The sequence below is a fragment of the Grammomys surdaster genome, unplaced genomic scaffold (assembly GCF_004785775.1).
Source record: "Grammomys surdaster isolate TR1022 unplaced genomic scaffold, NIH_TR_1.0 225, whole genome shotgun sequence".
NCBI classification, from domain to species: Eukaryota; Metazoa; Chordata; class Mammalia; order Rodentia; family Muridae; genus Grammomys; species Grammomys surdaster.
This window is the reverse complement of record NW_021604670.1, coordinates 980496-1002621: the sequence shown is the minus strand read 5'-3', so window position 1 is coordinate 1002621 and position 22126 is coordinate 980496. Positions and strand designations below refer to the sequence as shown.

Here is a 22126-nt window from a genome sequence, read left to right as displayed (position 1 = left end):
TAAGGACAACAGGAAGCCAATCACTGAGTAAAGATATGGAGGTGGGATCTTCCAGGCAGAACAGGAAGAGATGGGGAGAAGGAAAGCTAAGATAAGAGAGGCAAGATGGAGAGACAAGATGGAACCAGGAGAAGAAAATGGAGCTGAACCATGTGGTCTGGAGAAGCCACAAGCAGCTAGAGATTTCATAGATGGGCAATAAGCAGTGTAGGGTACATTTGCCCATTCTAGGTGAACAGCTTGTATTTATATCAAATGAGTTTTGTATTCTTTGCCTGGGCATTTTGGGGTTGGAGATTTACTGTTATAAATCTGGCTGGTTATTACAAGTCTCTAGTGTTGTCATTTTATGGGGCTAAGGGACGAGCGAGTTATAGCCGGCTTTCTGCAGGCTAGCCACAGGAGACAGATGATAAGGGAAGTGCAAGCGGCTTGGCAAGCTAGCTGCAGGAACCATGGTCTGGTGAGACCATGCTGCAGCTTAGCTGATTTACTGTGGTTTGTTTTTATAATTATACGATACACACCTTGACTTAAGACACAACAATGTGGAGATTGAGAATCAAAATTCTCAGCACAAGTCAGACCTCGTTAACTGTACCATTTGCCTCTGGTTTGGTTAATGGCAATTTTTCAATAAACTGATTAACATGGGAATGATCATATACACAGTAACAATGAAATATGCATAATATATAGGAATTAAAATAATGAAACAAGGTTTCATGAATGAACCACAAATATGGTCAAATTACCTCAAATGTTTGCCCTTCTAAGTCTTTTGCATCACACCAGTTTCCCCATGGATCTCGGACCCTACGTCTTCTTGTTCGCTACAGTAAGAAAAAAATATAAAGACAAAAGTAACAAAATTAACCTAGCAAAATCTTTAACACATGAACACACAAAATCTAAAAAATAACTACCTAAAACTCTACTACTTAAGTACTTTGATATCTGATCATCAACTCAATAAACTGTATTCTACTGACCATGTGTAACAGTCAGTTCTCTGCTTAGATACTCAACCAAATTCTGTAGGCACTAGCAGCAGCTGGCAAGGCAAGACCTAGGTGGTGGCATCAGTGTACCACTTTAAAAAGCATGGCAGTAATGATTTTCTGCATTTAATTTGATTTCCTTTTTACTTTACTTTCCATTACTACTTAGAAACTAAAATACCAAGATTAAAAATATGTTAACACCACAAAGAAGAACAAAGAAAATGGATTTGTTTTCATTTATCTGTGGTAGAAAAGAACAGACAGCAAAAGGTATAGTGAAAACAGAAAAAAATAAAAGATTATCCCAGCTTTAGAAAGGCCAGTGCTAAGTTAATACAAACACTGAAAAACCCACAAAATGTGTAGACTCTATGACTTATCTAGATTTGCAAACATCGTATCTGAGGTGCATAAAATGGACCAGCTTCCAAAGACAGGTATGTAACTTGTATAATCCAAAGAGCCACTTGAAAAGAACCTTTCTTAAGACAGCAAACTCAGGTAGAAATTGTCCACAGCCAAAATAGTCTGAGATTTTTTTTGCCTGTCACCATATTTAATGTGAAACTAATGAGATCTTATTGTGACTGGCTTACAGGAAACTTGCTGGATAACTGTTATTTTGTTTTTGAGATATGGTTTCACTGTGGAGACCAGGCTGACCTTGAACTCACAGAAATCTGCCTGCCTCTCCCTTTTGAATGCTGAGATTAAACGCACATGCCACCAAACCCAGCTAGTATGTATGGTGCTGTGCTTTTGTTTTTATGTTTTCTTAATGTTTAGGGTGTTTTACCTACATGTATGTCTATGCACTATATGTATGCCTAATACCCAGAAAACCAGAAGAACATGTTAGACCCTCTGGAACTGGAATTACAAAAACTTGTAATCTCCATGATGTGGTTGCTGAACCAAACCTGGGTCCTCTGCAAGAGCAACCATTAACCAACTCTTAACCATTGTGCCATCTCTGTAGCACCTGGCATGTTAGGTTTATAAATCAAAACCAAGTAGCCCAAGAACACTTTAGTAAAACATGTTTTTACATACTTTGCCAGTTAATTTGAAGGGTTTCCTAGTCTGGTTTCTGTCTCATATACAATTAAATGGCTAAGGTGAAACACAAGAGAAAACATGTTCTTCCACTCAATGACCATTTAAATTCCATACAGACTCCACTCAATGAGCAGCTGCTTACCATAGACTGCAGGCGCCAGGCAAGCTGGTATGCTGATTCTTCATCTTTTCTGTCAGTCACTCGTACTTTATCAACTGGTTGTGGCCTGTTATATACTGCCTGCTCTAATGGAATTCAGGAAAGATAAAACAATCTATTATTCTGTGCAATCTGTTAATTAGAAGACATACTACACTGACTACAGCTGAACTCCCATGATTCTTATCCCACAACCATATATTTGATGTGCCAATTAGTTCTCAAACAAATATTACTGTTATGCTCAATAAAAGCAATTATCTAAAAAATAAGTAATGTATATAACTTCTGGCTAAATGAGCACTGAGCCCATTTTGCTAACTTTAGCAGTTTAATACAGAAAACAGTATGTCATCTCTTTGTGGCTGCATCTAAAATAACTTAGTTTCCTAAAAAGCTAGTCTCTACACAGAGCTTGGGGCACAAAAGCACCTACATGAAAGAGTAAGCCAAATATAGACTATACATTCTCAACACACAAAAATGAAATCATCTGTCAGAGGCTTTCTGGTTAGCTCTGTGGCTCATCTCCAAAACCAGGGGTGGGAGGCTCTGGTTCCTTATGACTACCTGTGCCCATCACCGTCAGCTTTCTTCAGAGCTTTGTCACATAAATTCAATGATAGGGTAGAATTCACTCTGACATGTTTACTCATCAACTTTGAATCAGAAAAACCAAGAATGAGAGACTTTCACTATTAAAGCAATTGTGTATGCGTGGGTACAAGTGTAGGTGCATGCATGTCAAAGTCACAGGACAACTTTTGGGAGTTGGTTCTCTCTTATCAAGTAGATCCCAGTGATCAAACTCAAGTCTCAGGCTTAGGGGCAAATGCCACTGAGCCATCTCACCAGTCTCATTAAAATATTTTGTGCTTTTATTATAATTAAGTATACAGGTTCATAAGCTATTTCCTTTGTTTAGTCATTGCTAGAAAGCATATCTAGCAGGAAAACAGTACAGGGTAAGTAATCTTTATTCAAAATATGTTAGAACGGATATACTTCAAATATTAGACTTTGTTGGATCTTGGAATATGAGCAAAAAAAAAAGTTCTCAAGGTTTCAATTTTTTTATCAGTTATGGTGGTCTCAACTTGTATTTGTAAAGTAAATAGTCTATTCTTAGATTTCTCATGAAATTATCTACTTTTACTTGACAAAGAATTCTTTTGATGAATTATTTCTATTATATAGATAAAATACTTTCCTTTAAAACTGTATCTTCAAAGGGAACCAATTTAATTAGCAGAAATCTCTTTAACATCAAAATCTTAATAATACACTTATTTTTATAATGTTATACTCTCTTTCTCTGAATTCCATATACTTAAATCCACTTGAATCTGAACCATCATAAAAATTAATGGGTGCTATAAGGTTTAAAAATGCCAAGTAAAAGATGTTGTTGGGTTTTTATTTTTACCACATCCAAAATTGATTGCTCCTATCAACTCGAGGTATGTATGAATCCGTCCAATACAATTAACATCCCCACAGTTCTTCAGGCCAGGACGTACTGAGGTCTTATTTAAGTATTTCGGTTTGCATATTTCCCTAATTAAGAGATGGAAGTACAATTATTTTGGATGAATAGAAACATTTTTAAAAGGATTTCTGGGGAAAACTTTTAATATATGAAATATCTTAAAATTTTACCTTCACTCAATGCCTAATTATGTAACAAAAAAAAAATACCCAAGTGTCCTTTTTTTCACATGTAAAATATCTTAAAGGATTTGACAACTTATAAGTATTGTATATTTATTTTTAATTGTAAGAACTTATTCTAAGAAGGAAAACAAATAGACAAATTCTGGGGGATTCCATAGGAAATCAAGAAATTCCCAATAAAATTTAAGATTCATACAATAATCTTATTTACTTAATGTACTTTGAACAGGAACAGGGAACTTTACAATAGTAGAAATCAATTACTGATCAGGAAAACGCTGCACTGCTAGATACACAGGCTCAATCTTCCTAATTCTATGAGAACGATTTTACCAATCCCATCTTAGAAGGGAGCACACAAGCTGGCCAGAATCACTACAGCACCTACTTAACAGATCAGACACTGTCCCAGGCCTTAACTGACAGCACAGATATTGCCTGCTCACATTTTATTCTATAAGTATCTGTGTTCCATGTCCCAGACACTGTTGTAGAAACAAGAGTCTGGGAGGTGAGCAATGCATAGTTCTTACTTTCAAAGACCTTAAATTCCAATTGAGACTATCAATATATAAAGGAATAATATGTATTTTGTTATCAAACAATAGCTCTAAACAGAAAGAAAAGCCTAAACGGAGACAGTGAAACAAACAGGCATAGACTACTTTAGATAGGGTGCTTAGGGAAGGCCTTGCTAAATCTACAAAATTAAAATCCACAAATCTACAAGGTTCATAGACAGTGAAAATAACTGTGATAGAGGAGAATACTGTAACTTCCACAGAAAAGCCGAGACTTCAGTGATTCATGAAAGAAAAGCAAACAAACTACACAAGCATGACAAGAATGTACGAAAGAGCACAGCTACTGAAAACTAATGGTGGGAGCATGAAAACTGGCTTCGTCTACATCAGTCTTCTCTAATCAACAAGCTTACTCATGGCTTAGATAGTAAACATTTCTGTTCACCAAAGATACTCAATCTTCTTCCTCCAACAACTAACATGCTTTCTGTCATCTAAGCACTGCCATAAGTAGTGGGCACTTGATAAACAAAACAGACAGAATGTCTTCACATTGCCTGCATTCTTAAAAGACTATGGTAGGTGACAATTCACAGAATGGTACCATTTTCAGTGGTATTAAGTTGTATGACAAAAACAAATACAGGATGCCAGAACAGGGAGGAACATCGCCACACACATCACCTTCCCTGAGCAGAACCGAAAAGTCAAAAAGCCAGCACCAGAAGCTCTGAAGGAAGAGAAGGTAAGGCCGGAGTTACAGCTCTTTAAATACTGAACTAACACTGAAGCTGAAGGCGCCTTCACACCTCGGAGACCTGTAAACAGGTCCTCATCCTCTGTGCAGTCCATGTTTTCATTTGTAAGGAAAGTCAAGAGAATTGAAGATGGTTTAAATATAATGTATGGTATGTGGTAGAATAATGTTATTAACAGTTGATTAACACTTTAATAAAAACACACCCCTAAATAAAACCAAGTGTACCTTTGTTCTCATGGAAAAGAAAGATCTGGTAGGTCTCTTCGTTTATAAAACTCTATCTTCCCTTTTTAAACAAAAAGTATCACCTGCATTGTTCTGTACTTTATATGTTCTTTAAAAATATTTCTTTTGCTTTCATACTTTTCCATTAAATCTTCATATTTAAACAATACCAAATAGGCTTTGTGTATTAAAGAAAAGGACTTAGGAAACTACTGCCATATAACTGACACTACCTATGTAATTTATTCTGCTAATTTAAAATCCAAAATTCTGTGTAACAAATAAAAATTTGTCTACAGTAACATTAAATATGCACAACTCGTGACATTTCTGAGGTAGACATTGTTTTGAAGGCCTTCAGTTTTGGCTATCCATCCTTTTATTTCTAAAAGACAAACCCAGGTATGAAGAAAGATCTAATTTAATCTACATTTAAAAGCTGTCAACTAGGTAATGTGGAGTAACAGAATGAGGGAGTTGGACTGACACCTTTCATGGGTCAGTGGTTGGCTGAAAGCTCAAAGGCAGGTACCCTAAACCTCTGAGAATTGTGCTAATCTGTTTCAAACAGAAAAGATCCCATTTGCCTATTTCACAGGACTGTTGTGAAGACTCAGATGAGATGATACAAGGCAGCTTTCTGGAAACCACAAAGCACTAGGTAAATGTCAGCTGTTTCTCTTACGCACTCCTTACTCTAACGACATCCTTAGCCAGAAGATGGTTTTTTAGCATTTTTGTCAGTGCAAGATCACCATGAGGCAAAGCAAGAGCAAACATTTTTTTTTTGAACATGGCTGTCTTTAAAAGCCACATAAATTAATGTTACCTAAGTGAAATGAGTTATTTAACAATGTACATGTTCATTTTAGGTAGCATTCTAGGTTCTAGCAGAAAGCCACTGAAGCAGGACAGAGAAACCTCTGATAGAGGAGAAAACAAAGGACAACTCAGAATCTCCCCACCCAAAGAACTCTAAAACATTAATAGCAACTATGGACACTTGAAGGAGGCTTAATAAGCTATCATAAACAAGTATAGATATTTTCAGTATATTTAGGCTAATGAGGAGGGTAGTCTTTTGGTTTAATAAAGTAACTGTGCTCATTCCACATTCCAAGTTGCAAGCACTGAAGAACAATTTCAGACAACAATTTCTGTACTATAGCCATGTGTACTGATATTTCTGTCTCTAAGTTTGTCCTTACTTATACTCAAATACATGTGAAAATTGGAAATTCTCTCCTTTCCCAGGACACTATGTTCTATAGTTGCAGCTTCCCAACACTGTCCCAAGAAACTCCTGCCCCTAAAAAAAAAAACCCAACCAAACAAACAAAAAAACCCAAAAAACAGTCACTTCCTTTTTGCCAGGCTTCCAGTCTACAGAGGGATGAGGTGCTGTGACAGCAATGGATGTCCTTGCTTACCGAAGTTTTTAAGAGGTTCACTATGAGAAACTTTACATCGCGACTACTGAAGGAAGACATGCAAAAGCTCTTTGGATCTCTATCAAATCCACAATTCTATATGGGCTTAATCAATATACGTCAGAGTATCAAGTTTTTAGAACATGTACAATGTAATTCTTACCACTGATCCAAAATGTAGTTTCTAATTTTCAAATAGCGTTCTGGTGTTTTAGTTTGGCGCCCCTCAAAAAACTCAGGAATCGCTTGCTTTTCTTCCTCTTGAATGACATTTCTATCAATTTCTACTTCTTGTTCTGGTGGTTTAAGCTCTTCTCCTTCATGGTTTTCCTCCTCCATTTGGCAAGGAAGCAAAAGCATTTCATTTCCACTTGAGTCCTTCTGAGCCTCACAGGGCTCTGGAGAAAGTGAGTGCTTGGCTTCCTCTGTTGGTTCTTCTCCACCTTGTATAGTGTATTCTTCAACCGGTTTATTGTATTTCTCATTTAATTCAACTGAGTGTTTGCCATTATTGTTTTGGTTTTCAGCCTGTGATATAATTTCTGAGCTTGAACATGCTTCTGCTTCACTTTGTTTCACATTCTGAAGACAGTCTCCTGAAGACTTAGCTAATGAACCCTCTTGGCATAATTCTCCTCGGCTGGTCTTACACATTTTACTATTAGGAAGATCTACAGTAAGATGGCTGCCAGAATTCTTCTGTGATGTTTGAGAAGTCAAGTCCTCTAGCTCGTCTGTGATGTCTACATCTTCATCATCAGATAACTTCTCAATTTTTATAGCATTCAGGTTGGGATCAGCACGCCCCCTTAAACTCGATGCTGCCCACACCTTCATCTTTTCATCTTTATTTTTAACCTGAAGATCACTGCTGCTCTTCTGAGTTGGTGTTTCTTTCTCCATACCCGACTTTACCTTATTAAGAATCAAAATAAAACATACATAATATTAAGATTTGAAGTTTAATCACCTTACACAAAATAAAGTTTAAAAATATTAACATGTTAACAGATACCATACTTTCACTTGCTTTTAAAAAAATCTTATAAACTTATTTTTTTTTAAAAAAAAAAAAAACAACTTGCAAGTAAAATAAACATCACATACCAAAGTCTCTATGCTAGACTCAATTAACCAGACCCAAAGTCTATACACCTCAGTGAGCTTCTACAGTTAGAGCAGCCATTCTGAAGCTGTGGAGTGTCACACTGGATTTCCACTACTGAATATATTTTTATGCACTTATGCACCACCAAAAATGAAGAATCCTTGACAGAATTTTGGTTTTACTTGACTAGAAAAGCAGTTAGCTTTATATCCTCTTTCGTATTTCATGTCCATCACCTGTACTCTTCCTTTATCCTCTGAAATTTAGCCTTTCGTGTGCTCTTTTCTACATGATATATTTTACCCATGCATACATTTGCTTATATACATACATAACTGACAAGACTGCCTTTATCAAAGAGAACACCCTCTTTCTGAGATAATGTGGTCTTGCTTAATATTTTATATATAATATATTCTAAGTATTCATTTTCCTATGAATTTTGTAATTTCATTTTTCATTATCCAGTCATCTGGTGAAAAACAACTAGGCTAATTCGAATTTTTTGCTATATTGAGAACATTATTTACATTAGAAAAAGTGATCTCATTTAAGACACTTCCAAATTTTACATAATTTTGCTTCTAGAGCTTAAATGAATCCAGTCAGAAATTCTAAGTATCAACACTACATAACTGGTCTGGAGAGCTGGCTCAGTAATTAAAGAGTACTGGCTAATTTTCCAGAGGAACAACAATAATATCAAAACCAAACCAATCTAGACTATACTTATAGTTTGCACTGAGTATTTATACGTTCTGACTTTCCTGAATTACATTATTATTTAGGATATTTGTATTCTGCTTACCTTATTTTTAAAGTACTGTCTGGCATAGCTCTTCACTTGTAAAACTGTGCGACTTTCAACTAGTGTTGCGATTTTGGTCCACCTTCGGCCAAATTTAGCCTATTATCAAAATGGAAACAAATTTGCTTTGCAGTACCTTACTTAGTAATATTTCAAGCAGCTGCCACATTAAAGAAAACTAAAAGAAATGTATATTTCTAAAGCACAAAATGAAACCTGATCTATTAAGACTATTTGTTTAAAATCAAAGCCCAAATTTCTTTAACTGAGTTCTGGAAACTATACAAAAATGACTTACAACAGTTCAAAAGTGAGGCAAGTTATACTCTATCTATGTATCTATGTATCTATCTATGTATCTATCTATGTGTGTGTATCTATGTATCTGTCTAATGTGTGTGTATGTATATATGTATAATTATGTCATATATAATTATATAATTATAAACCACACAATTATATATATATATGTATATGTATATGTATATGTATATTATAGAATCAACTGGACACATTCTGCACTAATTGCAACTTTTAGACTCAGAGTTTGTATTCCACAATACCTATTAAGTGTCCTGTTTACAGTGCAATGACTTTTAGATCCAATCACCGTTGAAGTATAACCAATGCCTCCATTCTGGGGCCAAAGGTTGTGCCACGCCCTAAGCAGTCTTATGAGGAATTTCAAGTACAAAAAAGAAAATGCACAATTCTAGATATACAATGGGCATTTAGACACCAAGTCTAAACCATACTTAGTATATAAATCTTCTCTAATACAAGGTATTTCCAACAGGAGATAACAATATCATACCCATTTTAGAATTCTTAAAACCATCAAAACCAAAACTAAATACAACCCAGGACCAAGTATCCATACTTTGTGGCAGTAAGATATCTTTAAAGATCTGACTCAAGTGATAAAGCTTCATTTATACACTTACTTCTGTTATTCAGATAAGAGCTTTATTAAAACTCAAAGTATTTCTGGGAAAACTACTATGAATTATTTAAGAGTAACACTTAGCTAGTATTAACTAACTCAAGAATCAGTTCTATCTACTGGAGTGAAAAGTCAATGACTTGGTATCATGAAACACATTTAGAGATAGAAGGGACCTGGATAAAGTCAGATCCTTTGTGATACTAGGGGCTTGAACATTAAGAAAATTAAAGGTGATACTAACAAGAGAAGCACAGGAAATACCCACCAGTTTCAAACTACAGTAAAGATACAGCCCCAGGCTAAAGAAACAGACGGAATGAAAGCTTCCTTCACCATTAGCACCAAGTCCCAGCACCCTCCTCCCACACCTGAGAGAAGCCCCACAGACTGTAAGGAAGCTGTATCAATGGGTAAAAGTGAGCAACACAACCAATAATTGCCAATGTATCAAAGTGTTTTCTTCTGTAGGAAAATATTCTATTTAAAATATCTTACTGTGCACAAATTTCGATGTATCTATATAAATAAAGAAATCCTCATCTGCTTACAGATGGACAAAACATTCCTAGAAGTATATACACATAGAAGAGAAAACGGACTACCCCAGAAATGAGCAAGACTTATTACCCAATAACTTTAGGTAAGTGCGAGTTCTAAACATATGAATGTGGTCTCTATAACCATCACTAATGCCAACAATAAAAACAAAGAATCTTAGGTTCACAAACCAATTGCAAATATGAGCATATGCATATTTAACCTTTGATAAGGGATAAATCTTGAAGCTATCCATCCATCCTGACTAAATTACTGTTAATTAGATTGTCACATAATAGAATAAAAACCAGCATAACTATCATCAGTATAGAAAAAGAAATTCAGAAGTTTTAAAAACCTCCCGATAATTTATATATTTGTATTAAAACACCATAATATATAGCTCTCATGCTACTGATTAAAAACAATACATTCTACTTCTCATAATTTCATGTTAATTTTATTCAAAAGCCATAAATGTACTACCTAAATAATGCATACACAGTCTCAAAATCAATTTAGACTAATTCTGAGTTATATGTACACAAAAAGAAAATATACAATCTACTCTTGATAGTTTCAGAGTTAATGGTTATTTTATTAAACACTTTCCATGTTATGTGATATTTTCAGGATTTGAACCACACACATACTTTTTATACTTCTTAACTTCTGTACTCTGGAAGAGATTTCACTGAAGCATTCATATCAAAAAAATGTTTCTGGTCTTCAAAGATGTGTGTGAAAAATATGGATTATGCATAATGATAAATAGCTAAATGAAAAAGGAAGAACTCAATTCTTATTCCAAATATACAAAAAAAATTATGTTCCTAGAATAATTTATTACAAGTTAAAAATTTCTCTATTTACCAGTCCTTGTTCAAACAGTTCTTTCTCTTCTATCGTCCACTTTACTGAATAATTGGCTGGTTTTTTAGGAGAATGTACCCTAAAGGAAAAGAGGAATTGTTAAAAAAAAAAAAAATTCTGAAATGGAACATTCCATATTTATGAAGCTAAAGGTTATAGACCAGTGGTTCTCAATCTTCCCAATGCTATGACCCTTTAATACAGTTCCTCATGTTGTGGTGACCCTCGACAATAAAATCATTTCACTGTTATAACTGTAACTTTACTCCTGTTATGAATCGTAATGTAAATACCTGTTTGGTCTTAGGCAACCCCTGTGAAAGGGGATTGGGAACTGTTGTTAGTCATGGGCTAAAACCAAGACTTCTTAGTCTTACAGGAGGAGGAGGGGAAGGAGGCAGCTGAGGCAGCTGGTGTCTGGACAGTGAGGTTTACCCTGTTCCATATCTCTTCCAGAATGCAAGAGCCCAAACAATACAATCCTTGGGTCTGAGTGAACACAACACTAAAAGACATCAAAGGAAGTCATTCTGATAGCAAGAAGATCTCTTCAGACTGAAAGTAAACACTGGGCAGTAATATATTCCCCAAATCTAAGAGTTTAAATCATAAAACTTTGGTATCTCATTTACAGCTTTTAAATTCTGTATCACAAGAAATTAAAGCATACTAAGGAAGCTCTCCAATTTCATCTTCTCACTAACTTCATTTTGTTATTTAGCAAAATATAAAAGCCAGAGTCTGCTCGGTGCTCAAGCCTGCATTTATGAATGAATAATGACCATCTTTTAGTCCAATTAAAAAGGGTATTTGTGAATCTTTAATTTTTCTAGAAAGTTTTTTGATTGGGTATTGATGTGTAGCCCTGGTTGGCCTGGGACTCTGTATAGAGCAAGATGGCCTTGAACTTGTGAAAATCCTGATTCTGCCTTCCGACCACTGGGACTATAGGCATGCCCAGCCTCTTTCCTAGGTAATATTATTTAGAAGTCACAGAATCAAATAAAACTGTACATATCACATTTAAAATTATCAAACATAACATAAATCAACTCAATTCACAATATAATCCACAACAGCTTCTAAAGAGTTCCCCAAAAATCTCTAGCATGTGATAAACTGCTGATATTTTTTTAAAAGCCTGGCAAATAAAAGATGACATAAAATTATGTAGTCTAACATATGTGCCAAAGCCATCTTTAAAAAATATCCTCTTTTGCCGGGCGGTGGTGGCGCACGCCTTTAATCCTAGCACTTAGGAGGCAGAGGCAGGTGGATTTCTGAGTTCGAGGCTAGCCTGGTCTACAGAGTGAGTTCCAGGACAGCCAGGGCTACACAGAGAAACCCTGTCTCGAAAAACCAAAAAAAAAAAAATATCCTCTTTTGAATCAAGATGGCTTTTCCACTGACCATTCCTAATTTTTACACATTTTCTTGTAATTTTCAACTGAATTAAAAAGGTTTTAAAAGGGGTTGGAAGGCTCAGTAGTTACAGTTTCAGTTGCCAGCACTCATATCATGCTGCAACAACTGCCTGTAACTCCAGTTCCAATGGACTGGACACCTCTGGTCTCCATGGGCACCTGCACTCACACATATATAACAATACAGAGATACAAGGGAACACACATAATTAAAATAAAAATAATTTTTATTTTTTAAAAAAAGGTTTTTAAAATATAGATACATACATGATTTTTGCTGTTTTCTGCAGGCTATACATGAAAAAAGAAAATAGGATGCTTGTGAAGAAGTTTCTAAAACTGCAATTCAAAACTTTTAATAGCACTATAAACTGATTTTACCTGTTTGTGTATTTTTTATCATCCTCCTTTTGATTAACCCAGAATTTTCCTGGAAGTGATTTATTAGATAAATAATACCTATGTATTATTAAGGAAACTTAAAACAATATTAAAGTCATATAATTCTTATGTGATATCACGTAGACAGACTGGTGAAAAACATTCAAATGTAATCAAAATCTATTCCTCTAAAAGCCTCCCCAGGGCTGCAAGTCCACACCTTACATGGTGCCTATAGGGATGATAACATAGCAAACACCCAACACAATGCCTGCACAGTATGCGCCACAACAGTGCTCGTTTCCCTTCTCTTCCCTACCACAAGCAGCGAAGAGAGAATAGCCTCAATTTTATAAAATACGAATAGTAAAATAGATAAATTTGTTGTGTAGGGTAATTTGAGAACCACTGTTTCTATGTTTAAAGGTCACAGAAAGAACTCAGGATTCTTCTACATATTATAATACAAGTAACATCAAATTTACCAAGTAACTCCCTTTGGTGTTGCTGGAACTAGCCTGCTACAAAGTTTTTCCTTAAGTCTGAATTATTCTTCATTTAACAAATATCAACTACATATCATACATTAAGCCATGTACTAAAGACTACTATATATATACATATACATATACATACATATATATGTGTATGTATATATATACACATGCATATATATACATATATACATATATACATATACATATATATATATATACACACACGCATACATATATATATATATATTCTCCCTATCCTCTAAATGCTTATGTGTAACTCTTAGTCTACTTGTTTCTACATTTGGAAGTGAACAAGCTACTACTTGTTCAATAACCTAGAACTTCACTGTTCAATATGGTGGCTACTAGTCCCATGTCTAGATCAGGCATTTAGAACACAACTAGCATTAACTGAGATTTAGTGAGAAAATAAAATGTACTGTAGATTCCAAAGACTTGTATGAAACACTGATGTTTTCATTTGGGGCTGGGAAGATGGCTCAATCAGTGCTGGCTATACAACCTTGAGAATCTAAATCAGGATCCCTAGGATCCATGTCCAAAGCTAGGTGCAACAGTTTGTGCACATACAATCCTAGCGCTGGGCGGCAGACACAGGTGGCTCCCAAGAGCATGTGACTAGATAGCTAGCCTAGCCAAATCAGTGGTCTTCACATTCCTAAGAATCCTCTCCTCAAAAAATAATGTGGATAGTGAATACAGAACCCCCCCCCAGTCAACCTCTGACTTTGCATACACATGCACATACAAACATGCCCCTGCACATACACACATACCATAAATAGAAACAATGTTTTCACATAAGCAAAAATTTTAAAGATATATTTTAAAAGAGTATATGTTACAAAAATTCATTTATTTTATTTTAAATGATGGTACTCTAAAACTGGTGACTGTATGTGCCTCTCATTTAAATGAATAATCTAAGCAATAATTATAATATTGGGAGAGTAAGGGGCTAACCAATGGCAATTAAAAATACAGAAAAAAAATTCAAATTTGCAGTTGGGAATACATAACAGAAATTCTGGATTAGACAGTGAACAGAGTTGGAGAGATGGTTCAGTGTTTAAGAGCACTAACTGCTATTCCAGAAGGCCTAAGTGTGATTCCAGAAACCACATGGCAGCTCTCAATTGAGATCTGACAACTTCTTATGATCTCCACAGGCACCAAGAACAAGAGATTCAGGCATAAATGCAAACAAAGACACACAATAATAATAATAACAGCAACAATGACAACAGCAGCAGCAATAGTGGACAGGGATCCATAAAATAAACATGGGAAAGATAAAAATACGGCAGTATTCATTAGTGATCTTTAATCAGTATAATATATATATTTACATTAGTATTTATATTTATTTATATAAGTATATATTTTATATATATATATAAATACTTTAATCAGTATTATTTTATATATATAAAGAAAACTGAGTCTCAAACAAGTTAAACTGAAGCAGAATAAGCAGTTAGTTGCTGAGCCACTAAACTCTGGGGGAAAATGAGTCTATTTTGTTTTTCATTAAAATTCCTCTCATATAACATCTGTAAACTGCACAGTGTAATGTGAGAATTTCCACATGTTCTTGACCCTTGCACAGATTAAGTATCTCTCAGTTTTAGCTTATATTGTTGTGAAAATGGAGGCTTGGAATTAAGATTCTTACTTAAATATTCTATCATTTCTAAGCATTACCTATACTGCATGCAGACTTGGCTAACAACAAAAACTCAAAAATGTGTCGTCAGTCTCAGAGTCACCAGTAAAGCATGCTACTTTCTGCATAGATAAGTGACATGAAATTACACCATCAAAATCTGTGGCCAAACAATACTCATCTAATAATTACAGTGGCCTCTTCTGTAATGTTTACATTGATTCCTTTTGTAGCCCCAAAACCTTTGCTCTTCTCATAATCAATGAAGGATACTCTTCTTCCAACAGCATTTTCTCAATGACAGCTCTGTTCTCGTCACTGATGGTGCTATCCAGAGTCCAAGGCTATTTAAAAACAAAAGATGGCACGTGTAACTCTCTATATATACTTTATTACTTAAAAAGCTATCTTAGTTCATTGAGAGAAAGACAGGATATAAACAATAACAGCTACAACTTACTAGATAAATATACAGATACATTTTGATTCTCAAATCACCCAGAGACAGGCATAAACAGTCCACAACGGCATCTACAGCACTGGTGGCATGTTAAGTAGAAGAGAAGAAGCCTCACAGTAAAGTCTGTTGGATTCGCAGGGTCATACCCCTTACCTGCAAGCAATAATAATGGCCACCATGCACAAAAAAACTCCTAGGCTTCAGGCATTTTGCTAAACACTTAACCTGTTTCCAAAACTCAAGTCTGTTTTTCTTTGGCCACAGCTTGAGTAAATAATCATAATCATTTCAATTTTCAAAGTTATGTAATTCTCTACTCTACTCTCTTTAAGCTCCGTACTATTATTGTCACTACCCACACAATACCTTTGAGTATCTAATTGTCTTCTCAAATGAGACATGCAAAACAGAGTTCAGTATCACATGTCTCCATCTGCCTTTCCAACTTTGCAAAGAACACTGTCAACTACCACATACCATTTAAACAGCCAGGAATCACTATGGATTCTTTCCTTTTTCTTTCATCCCCATAAGCAATCTACTAAACAGCTATACCTTCAAAATATAATTCAAACTGGTCCCCTCATACCTTTTCTGGAGCACACAGGACTAAGGCACTATTTAAAACCTTGCTTGAATTATTACAAATGGGTCCTAACCAGTCCCTCTGTTTCTACTCTGCTTCCTTCTAGTCCTTTCTTCACCACAGTGGCCAAAGCATATCTGACAAACTGAATCCACTAGTCTGTATTGAAAGCTATATGCTTCAATGTCTTGGTTTACTTCCAAAATTTAAACTTGTCACTATTTCTTCAGCTTAGCATGTTAATTGTTGTAACTCATATATCCGTTCATTTTCCCATTATATTTCAAGTTAAATGTCACCTCCTTAGTGTCTTTTATTGACTTTTCCTTAGGGATTCCCCCAACCCAATAACCTCAGTCAACAGAGCTTATTTCGTACACAATTTACACATGGTTTGTCTGCCTAGGTATTGCCCAACTCCTGTTTTGTCTATGAATTCTTTGAGAGCAGAGCCACATCTATCTTGAAGGCACTTGCAGTGCTTTAATCTGCCTTACTGTCTGGCATTATGAGTATGTTGTTACTGCTAAATGAAGACATGGACTCTGTGATATCCATCTTCCATTTGAAGAAATTGAAGTTGACAAATGTGAGGAGTGGTAAAGATCTGTCCCTACATCAAGCTGGATCTAAACTTATTTCTCAAGATATCACTTTTTTATAGTTGAAAAAAAAAGGTTCCTCTATTTTTAAAGGAATTGTTTCCATATACTACCACTATGGTTTTGGAGAATTAGGCCTTAGTTAAGAAAAGGAAAGAAGACGCTCTGGGCAACTAGCTGCAGTGTTACGTCACCTAACTTAGCATACTTACAAGACAGCCGCTTTCCCTGCTCCACGTTGCATCAAGATAGTGAGCTTGAAAAATTGATGCTGTATTATCATTTCTGTAATAAATTTAAAAAATACAAAAAATAAATACAAAAAGTAGGCAAGTAATATTGCATCCATTTTCAGCAACAGATCATAAGACAGGGGCTGGCCAGTTGTTGACACTTTCCTCTCCTTAACAAAGATTTGAACACAACAGTACTTGCTCTGCCTTTTCAGCCTATGAGGGGAGAACTATAATGCAGCACAACAGCCACAAGAACGCATAAACACTACAGGTATATCTTTTAGAACCAACAGCTAGGTCTGCCAAGAGTGCAAGAGGTGGGGTACTATCATTTCAAGTTCACTGCAGAAATATTTTCATGCGGCCTACCATAGTGAGGATTTGCAACAGTCACTCTGGTATATGCATTGGAACACCTACCTGAATCTCCTTAAGGACTTAAGCTTAAAAGAACTTTTTGTCTCAAACCTGCCAGGCTTCCACTGTTTCCTCTCTTAGTCCTTGTAACATCAGTCTCCCTAGTGGTCCAAGCCACAAATCTGAATTTGCCCTGATCTTCACAATCCAATTCAATCTGCCCCTTTTCTTCACTGTTTCCACTCTCTGCTCTAACGAACCACAGTTTCACACCTTAAGAGCTTTACTGGATCAGTGCAGGAGAAAAAGCTAGCAAGCCAGCTTCTCATCTTCATCCTCCTTTGTCTATTTACCGCCATTGAACACAGACAAAAAATTTATTGTCTGTTCTACCCAACAAGAATTAATAATTTTATGACAGCAAGGAACTTCATTTTTACAACTGCTATATATACCCAGGGAACGACACAGGATGAAATCAACAGTTGAGTGAATGAGTAAACAAGCAAGTGGGTAATGGACAGAGGTCTGTAGTAAAGAATGAAGACTTTATCACAAAACTACCCAGCATGGTGGTACTTAACTATAATACCAGAACGTAGAAGGTAGAGGCAGAGGATCAGGAGTCCAATACAAGTTCCAGGCCAGACTTAACAAAGCCTATTAGAAACTGAAGGTAATAACATAATCAGATGGGATGTAGAGAAAGTTATTATGTTATAAAAATTCTGAGAGACACGGCAATCATTTGTATCTACAGAAAAGGCAGTATGAGCAAGAAGAGTGTTATCTGAAAGGATACTTAGTAAGTGACTAGATGGGGGAGTAGAAAGATGGCAGAAGGAAAAAGGAGGGAGTTCAGGTCTGTGCCTTGAGACTGGATGGATGCTGCCATCATGTACTGAACTAGGGTCAGCTCAGAGGCAGATCTGAAAGAGGGAAGCTGATATAGTGATGCTGAGGTACTTGGGAGACACAGAAGTGCTAGTAGATTCTAGTTAGAGTGCTGATCAGAAGTTCACAGATACAGGTCAGAGAAGGATTAGGGAAATAAAAGCAAGTATTAGGTTGAATTTGAGGAACTGTATGTTTATGCATCAGAATGGCAGGGCAGCAGAACATCAACTTGACAGAAATTAAGTCATGAAACATGCCAGGCTTGGAGATGTCACTAGAAATGGCCACTGAGCACAATTTTTATGGCAAAACATTTTTCCTCAACTAGAGTTCAAAAGCATTCTGAAAAGGAAGACAAGAAGAAATAATAGTTGAAGGAAAACCAAATTGCAGTGTTTTATTTTGGTATCTAGCTTTCAGGAAGTGCTTAAAATTGGTATGTTTCAAACTAATCTTCAAGAGTTCCTTAAAGGCTATTGTTCTCTGTCACACCATACCTCAAGGGGCACCAGTCACACTAAATTCAACGTGATTTGAACTCCAGCATTACTCCACAAGTAATGTCAATGATGCTCCGTAAGCAGCATCCTTCATAATCCTGCTGGCTTGATACATTGAAGAAGAAAGAAAGAAAGAAAGAAAGAAAGAAAGAGAGAGAGAGAGGGAGAGAGGGAGAGAGAGAGAGAGAGACAGAGACGGGGGGGAGGGAGGGAGAAGGAGGGAGGGAGGGGGGAGGGGAGCAAAGACAAGACACACACGACAGGACATGACTGTTCCTAAGTATGATGGAGAAGAAAGTTTACTGTAGATAAAAGGGAGAGCATACGCAGCGGTGGGAACATCTCAGCGCATCCAGAGCGCCCTGAACTAGGCCATGTAAGAATACAGAGAGAAGCTGCAACCAAGAGAGGCCACCTGGGACAAGAGACTGCCCAACAGGGTAAAGGGTAAACCAAAAGGACCAGATAATCTAAATGGCTGGATTATATAGAGAAGGGCAGCCAAGCTTCTGGGCTGAAGAAAATAGGGTAGGAGGCAGACCCTGCAACAGGCAAGGACAAAGGGATGCTGGGAGAACCTGGAGACCAGGTCAACTGTCACATATTAATGTCACATCAGGTAGTTAACATTACATGCCACCAGTAGACCCAAGTGTCAAGAAATTGGTGCAAGAAAAAGGGACGAAAAACTAAACACAGCCAGAAAAGTTAAGATAAACCCTTGAACAAGGCACAGAGCTAATGCTTTTGGGTAATGCTCACTGAACCCCAGGTGAATTCCTTCCTTTATGTACTCCAAACTGTGCTTGCTCACTTAGCTCACTGATTCTCAAACATCACAAACTCACAAACACTTGTTCAAGTCTGAAAAATTACACTAGTGGAAAGAGTTATTGCTATCTCAGGCTATCCGAGTAACGTTTGAACTTCTCTGCCCAAGAACTTTAGAGAAAATAATTTTATGAACTTAACTACTCCTCATTTTTAAATTACATTTAAGAGCTCACTAGCTATTTTAAAATGCTCCTTATTTTGGTCCCTTATAGAGGAGGACTGGTAGTTTACAATGGAGCACCCCTCCTGTCAAATGAATTATCTAGGCTGAAAATGGTGCAGTTTATTAACAGCATGTAGTTCAACAGAGTTCTAATGAAGTCGCTGACAAGTTACAGGTAAGGTACCTGGCTGTATTTACAACTCAGGTCTTCTAAGTTCTACGTGAGGTCCTACTCTGGCCCACATTACTTAAAAGGAGGAAAACTGCTTCCTCCTAAAGGCACGAGTCAAAGCAGGTTCAGTTTAAAATCACACTGCCCGACCTGCAGGCAATGGTATGTAACAACATCCCTCACTGGGTCTTCACTACATTATCCCTAACACAGCAAAGAACACATCTGTTGAGCATTTTACATATGCTAAAATCTTTTATAATTATTTCTTTCGATGCTTACAACAGTAAGATCGACATGTGACTCTTGGTTTCCAAGCCAAGCAAGCGGAGTCTTGCTTGGAAATGCCTCAAAATGCCTTGACAACGGTCAGAATGACAGTAAACAGGAAGAGCAAATGCAGAAGGCAAGCATGAATTGTCCAACTCTAAAATCTGGATCCTTTAAGGTAAGCTGCCTTTCCCCAAGTTTTCAACAACTTGCTGAGGAGGAACCAAATGACTGGACCAAGGTCGCTTGCAGGCGAAGGACCAAGTGTCTATGAAGTCAGGTCCTGTAGACTAGACGCCAGTGTCCAAGTTGCTGGGAGGAGCCTGAGACAAAGCGAATGCAGGAAGGAATCCGAATTGGAAAACGTCCACTGCATCCCAGGAAGTAGAGATAAACAGTCCAACCTGGAACACTGGGTCCACGCCCAGACCCGGCCGACTTCCGGCTAGGAGCACCCCCGGGTCCCGACGCCGTCCACAAGGACCCTCGGCCAACCGCATCCTCCGGCCCTTGCCTAGCACATCCCGGCCCGCAGGACCCCGCTCCGCGCCTCACCCGGGCTGTGCAGCCGCCGCCACATCTCCTTCCACATCCACATCCACCTCCTCCACCTCCATGACTGCACCTGACGCAGGCGTACTCGCGAGATCCCGCGAGATGTGACGGGGCGGGACCGGGGGCGGGGCCTGGAGTGTGGCTCACTTCCGGGGAAAAGCCCTGACGTGTAAGACCCAGAGACTGCGTGAAAGCGGCTTCCCCGAGGATAGAGTGGGTTATCTCAGTTCTCCCACATATTACGTGGGATTATTCACAGCAGATATCTTTCCATTCAGGCGAGAGACCCTGCTTCGTGAACTGTGCACGTGGCAGCCAATGTCTCTGGTTCAGTTTCATACACATATACACGCCTACCCGCCCCGCCCGCCACGGTTAATTATTAGAATGACTCAGTGGAATGGATGCAGGTTTCACGGATTTTATGTTATGGATAAGGAAATAGACTCAGAAAACTGACGTGATTGTTCAAACATAGAGCTAGGTAGACTGGTGTTTTAAACTCTGCCCTGAGCGTTCACCATATACATACAGATCATTGCTGGGAATCTGAAGCAAAGAACTTAACGGTTTTCCAAGAACTTAGATACAGCCTCTGCATTTCTCTACCCTCAAATCTGTCTCTCTTATAGTTAGAATCCTTGGCTCGCTGACTTCTCAATCGGACTGTGACTTCTTTAAGGACAAAGCCTGTCTGGTATCCTTACACTCCCAGCGTTCAGCAGTGTCTCACACATAGTAGGAGCTCAGTAAATGTTGGACAGGTAAGTGTGTTGGGAACAAGCAAAAGAAACTTGTTTTAAGCACTACCATTTCGTTTTCATACTCCATTTAATCATAGGGGTGAACTAAGTTCAAGGTCCCAGGATTTAGGAGAGCTGGGGGACTTCCCAATGCCTGAACAGCTTCTGTTTTAAGGAGACAGTTATTTGAGTCCAGCCATCTCAGAGACAACTTATAAGGAAACAATTGTCTGAGTCCAGCTATTTCAGGGAAAGTTGTAAGGAGATGGTAGTTTAAGTCCAGCCATCTCAAGAACACTCTCCAGCTTGCTGCAGGGTCAAACTAAGTTCCTGTACCCAGGCCCAGGAACCAGCTCCTATCCTGATTGGTGGAAACTCCCTTGGTCAACCCCTTAAGTCAAAATATGACTGGACAAAGCTACAGTCCACCCTGCTTGCTCTCGCTTGCTTTACGGTTTCATCCTTTAAATATGCTATATAACTCCGATAAAACGTCACCTCCCGACTCCATTCTATGTTCTACGGCCCTGACTGATCAGTAGCGGCCTGAATACAATTTTGTCATCTACATTGACTCGGTGTTTGAGTTATGTTGGATCTACGTGGACCCTATAACAAGTGAATAAAACAATAAAGTGAACTAACCCACCTCAG

General features: G+C 37.4%; 1 protein-coding gene across 5 annotated transcripts in view; it reads right to left on the bottom strand.

Moving 5' to 3' along the window:
• Mysm1 (Myb like, SWIRM and MPN domains 1) overlaps positions 1-20827 on the bottom strand; it is a 39567-nt gene extending 18740 nt beyond the window's left edge. For 3 of the 5 annotated variants that reach the window (XM_028773317.1, XM_028773318.1, XM_028773321.1), the window contains exons 1-11: positions 20730-20827; positions 16958-17030; positions 15371-15441; positions 12914-12991; positions 12800-12823; positions 11109-11187; positions 8753-8851; positions 7000-7751; positions 3650-3780; positions 2206-2309; positions 756-833 (exon numbers count right to left, since the gene is read on the bottom strand). In XM_028773317.1, coding sequence (XP_028629150.1) covers positions 756-833; positions 2206-2309; positions 3650-3780; positions 7000-7751; positions 8753-8851; positions 11109-11187; positions 12800-12823; positions 12914-12991; positions 15371-15441; positions 16958-17030; positions 20730-20791 — 1551 coding nt within the window. In that variant the 5' untranslated portion in view covers positions 20792-20827. Of the gene's footprint in view, positions 1-755; positions 834-2205; positions 2310-3649; positions 3781-6999; positions 7752-8752; positions 8852-11108; positions 11188-12799; positions 12824-12913; positions 12992-15370; positions 15442-16957; positions 17031-20186; positions 20253-20729 lie in introns of those variants that run through there. The other 2 variants (XM_028773320.1, XM_028773319.1) reach the window with 2 other exon arrangements.
• Between the last annotated feature and the right edge of the window lie 1299 nt (positions 20828-22126).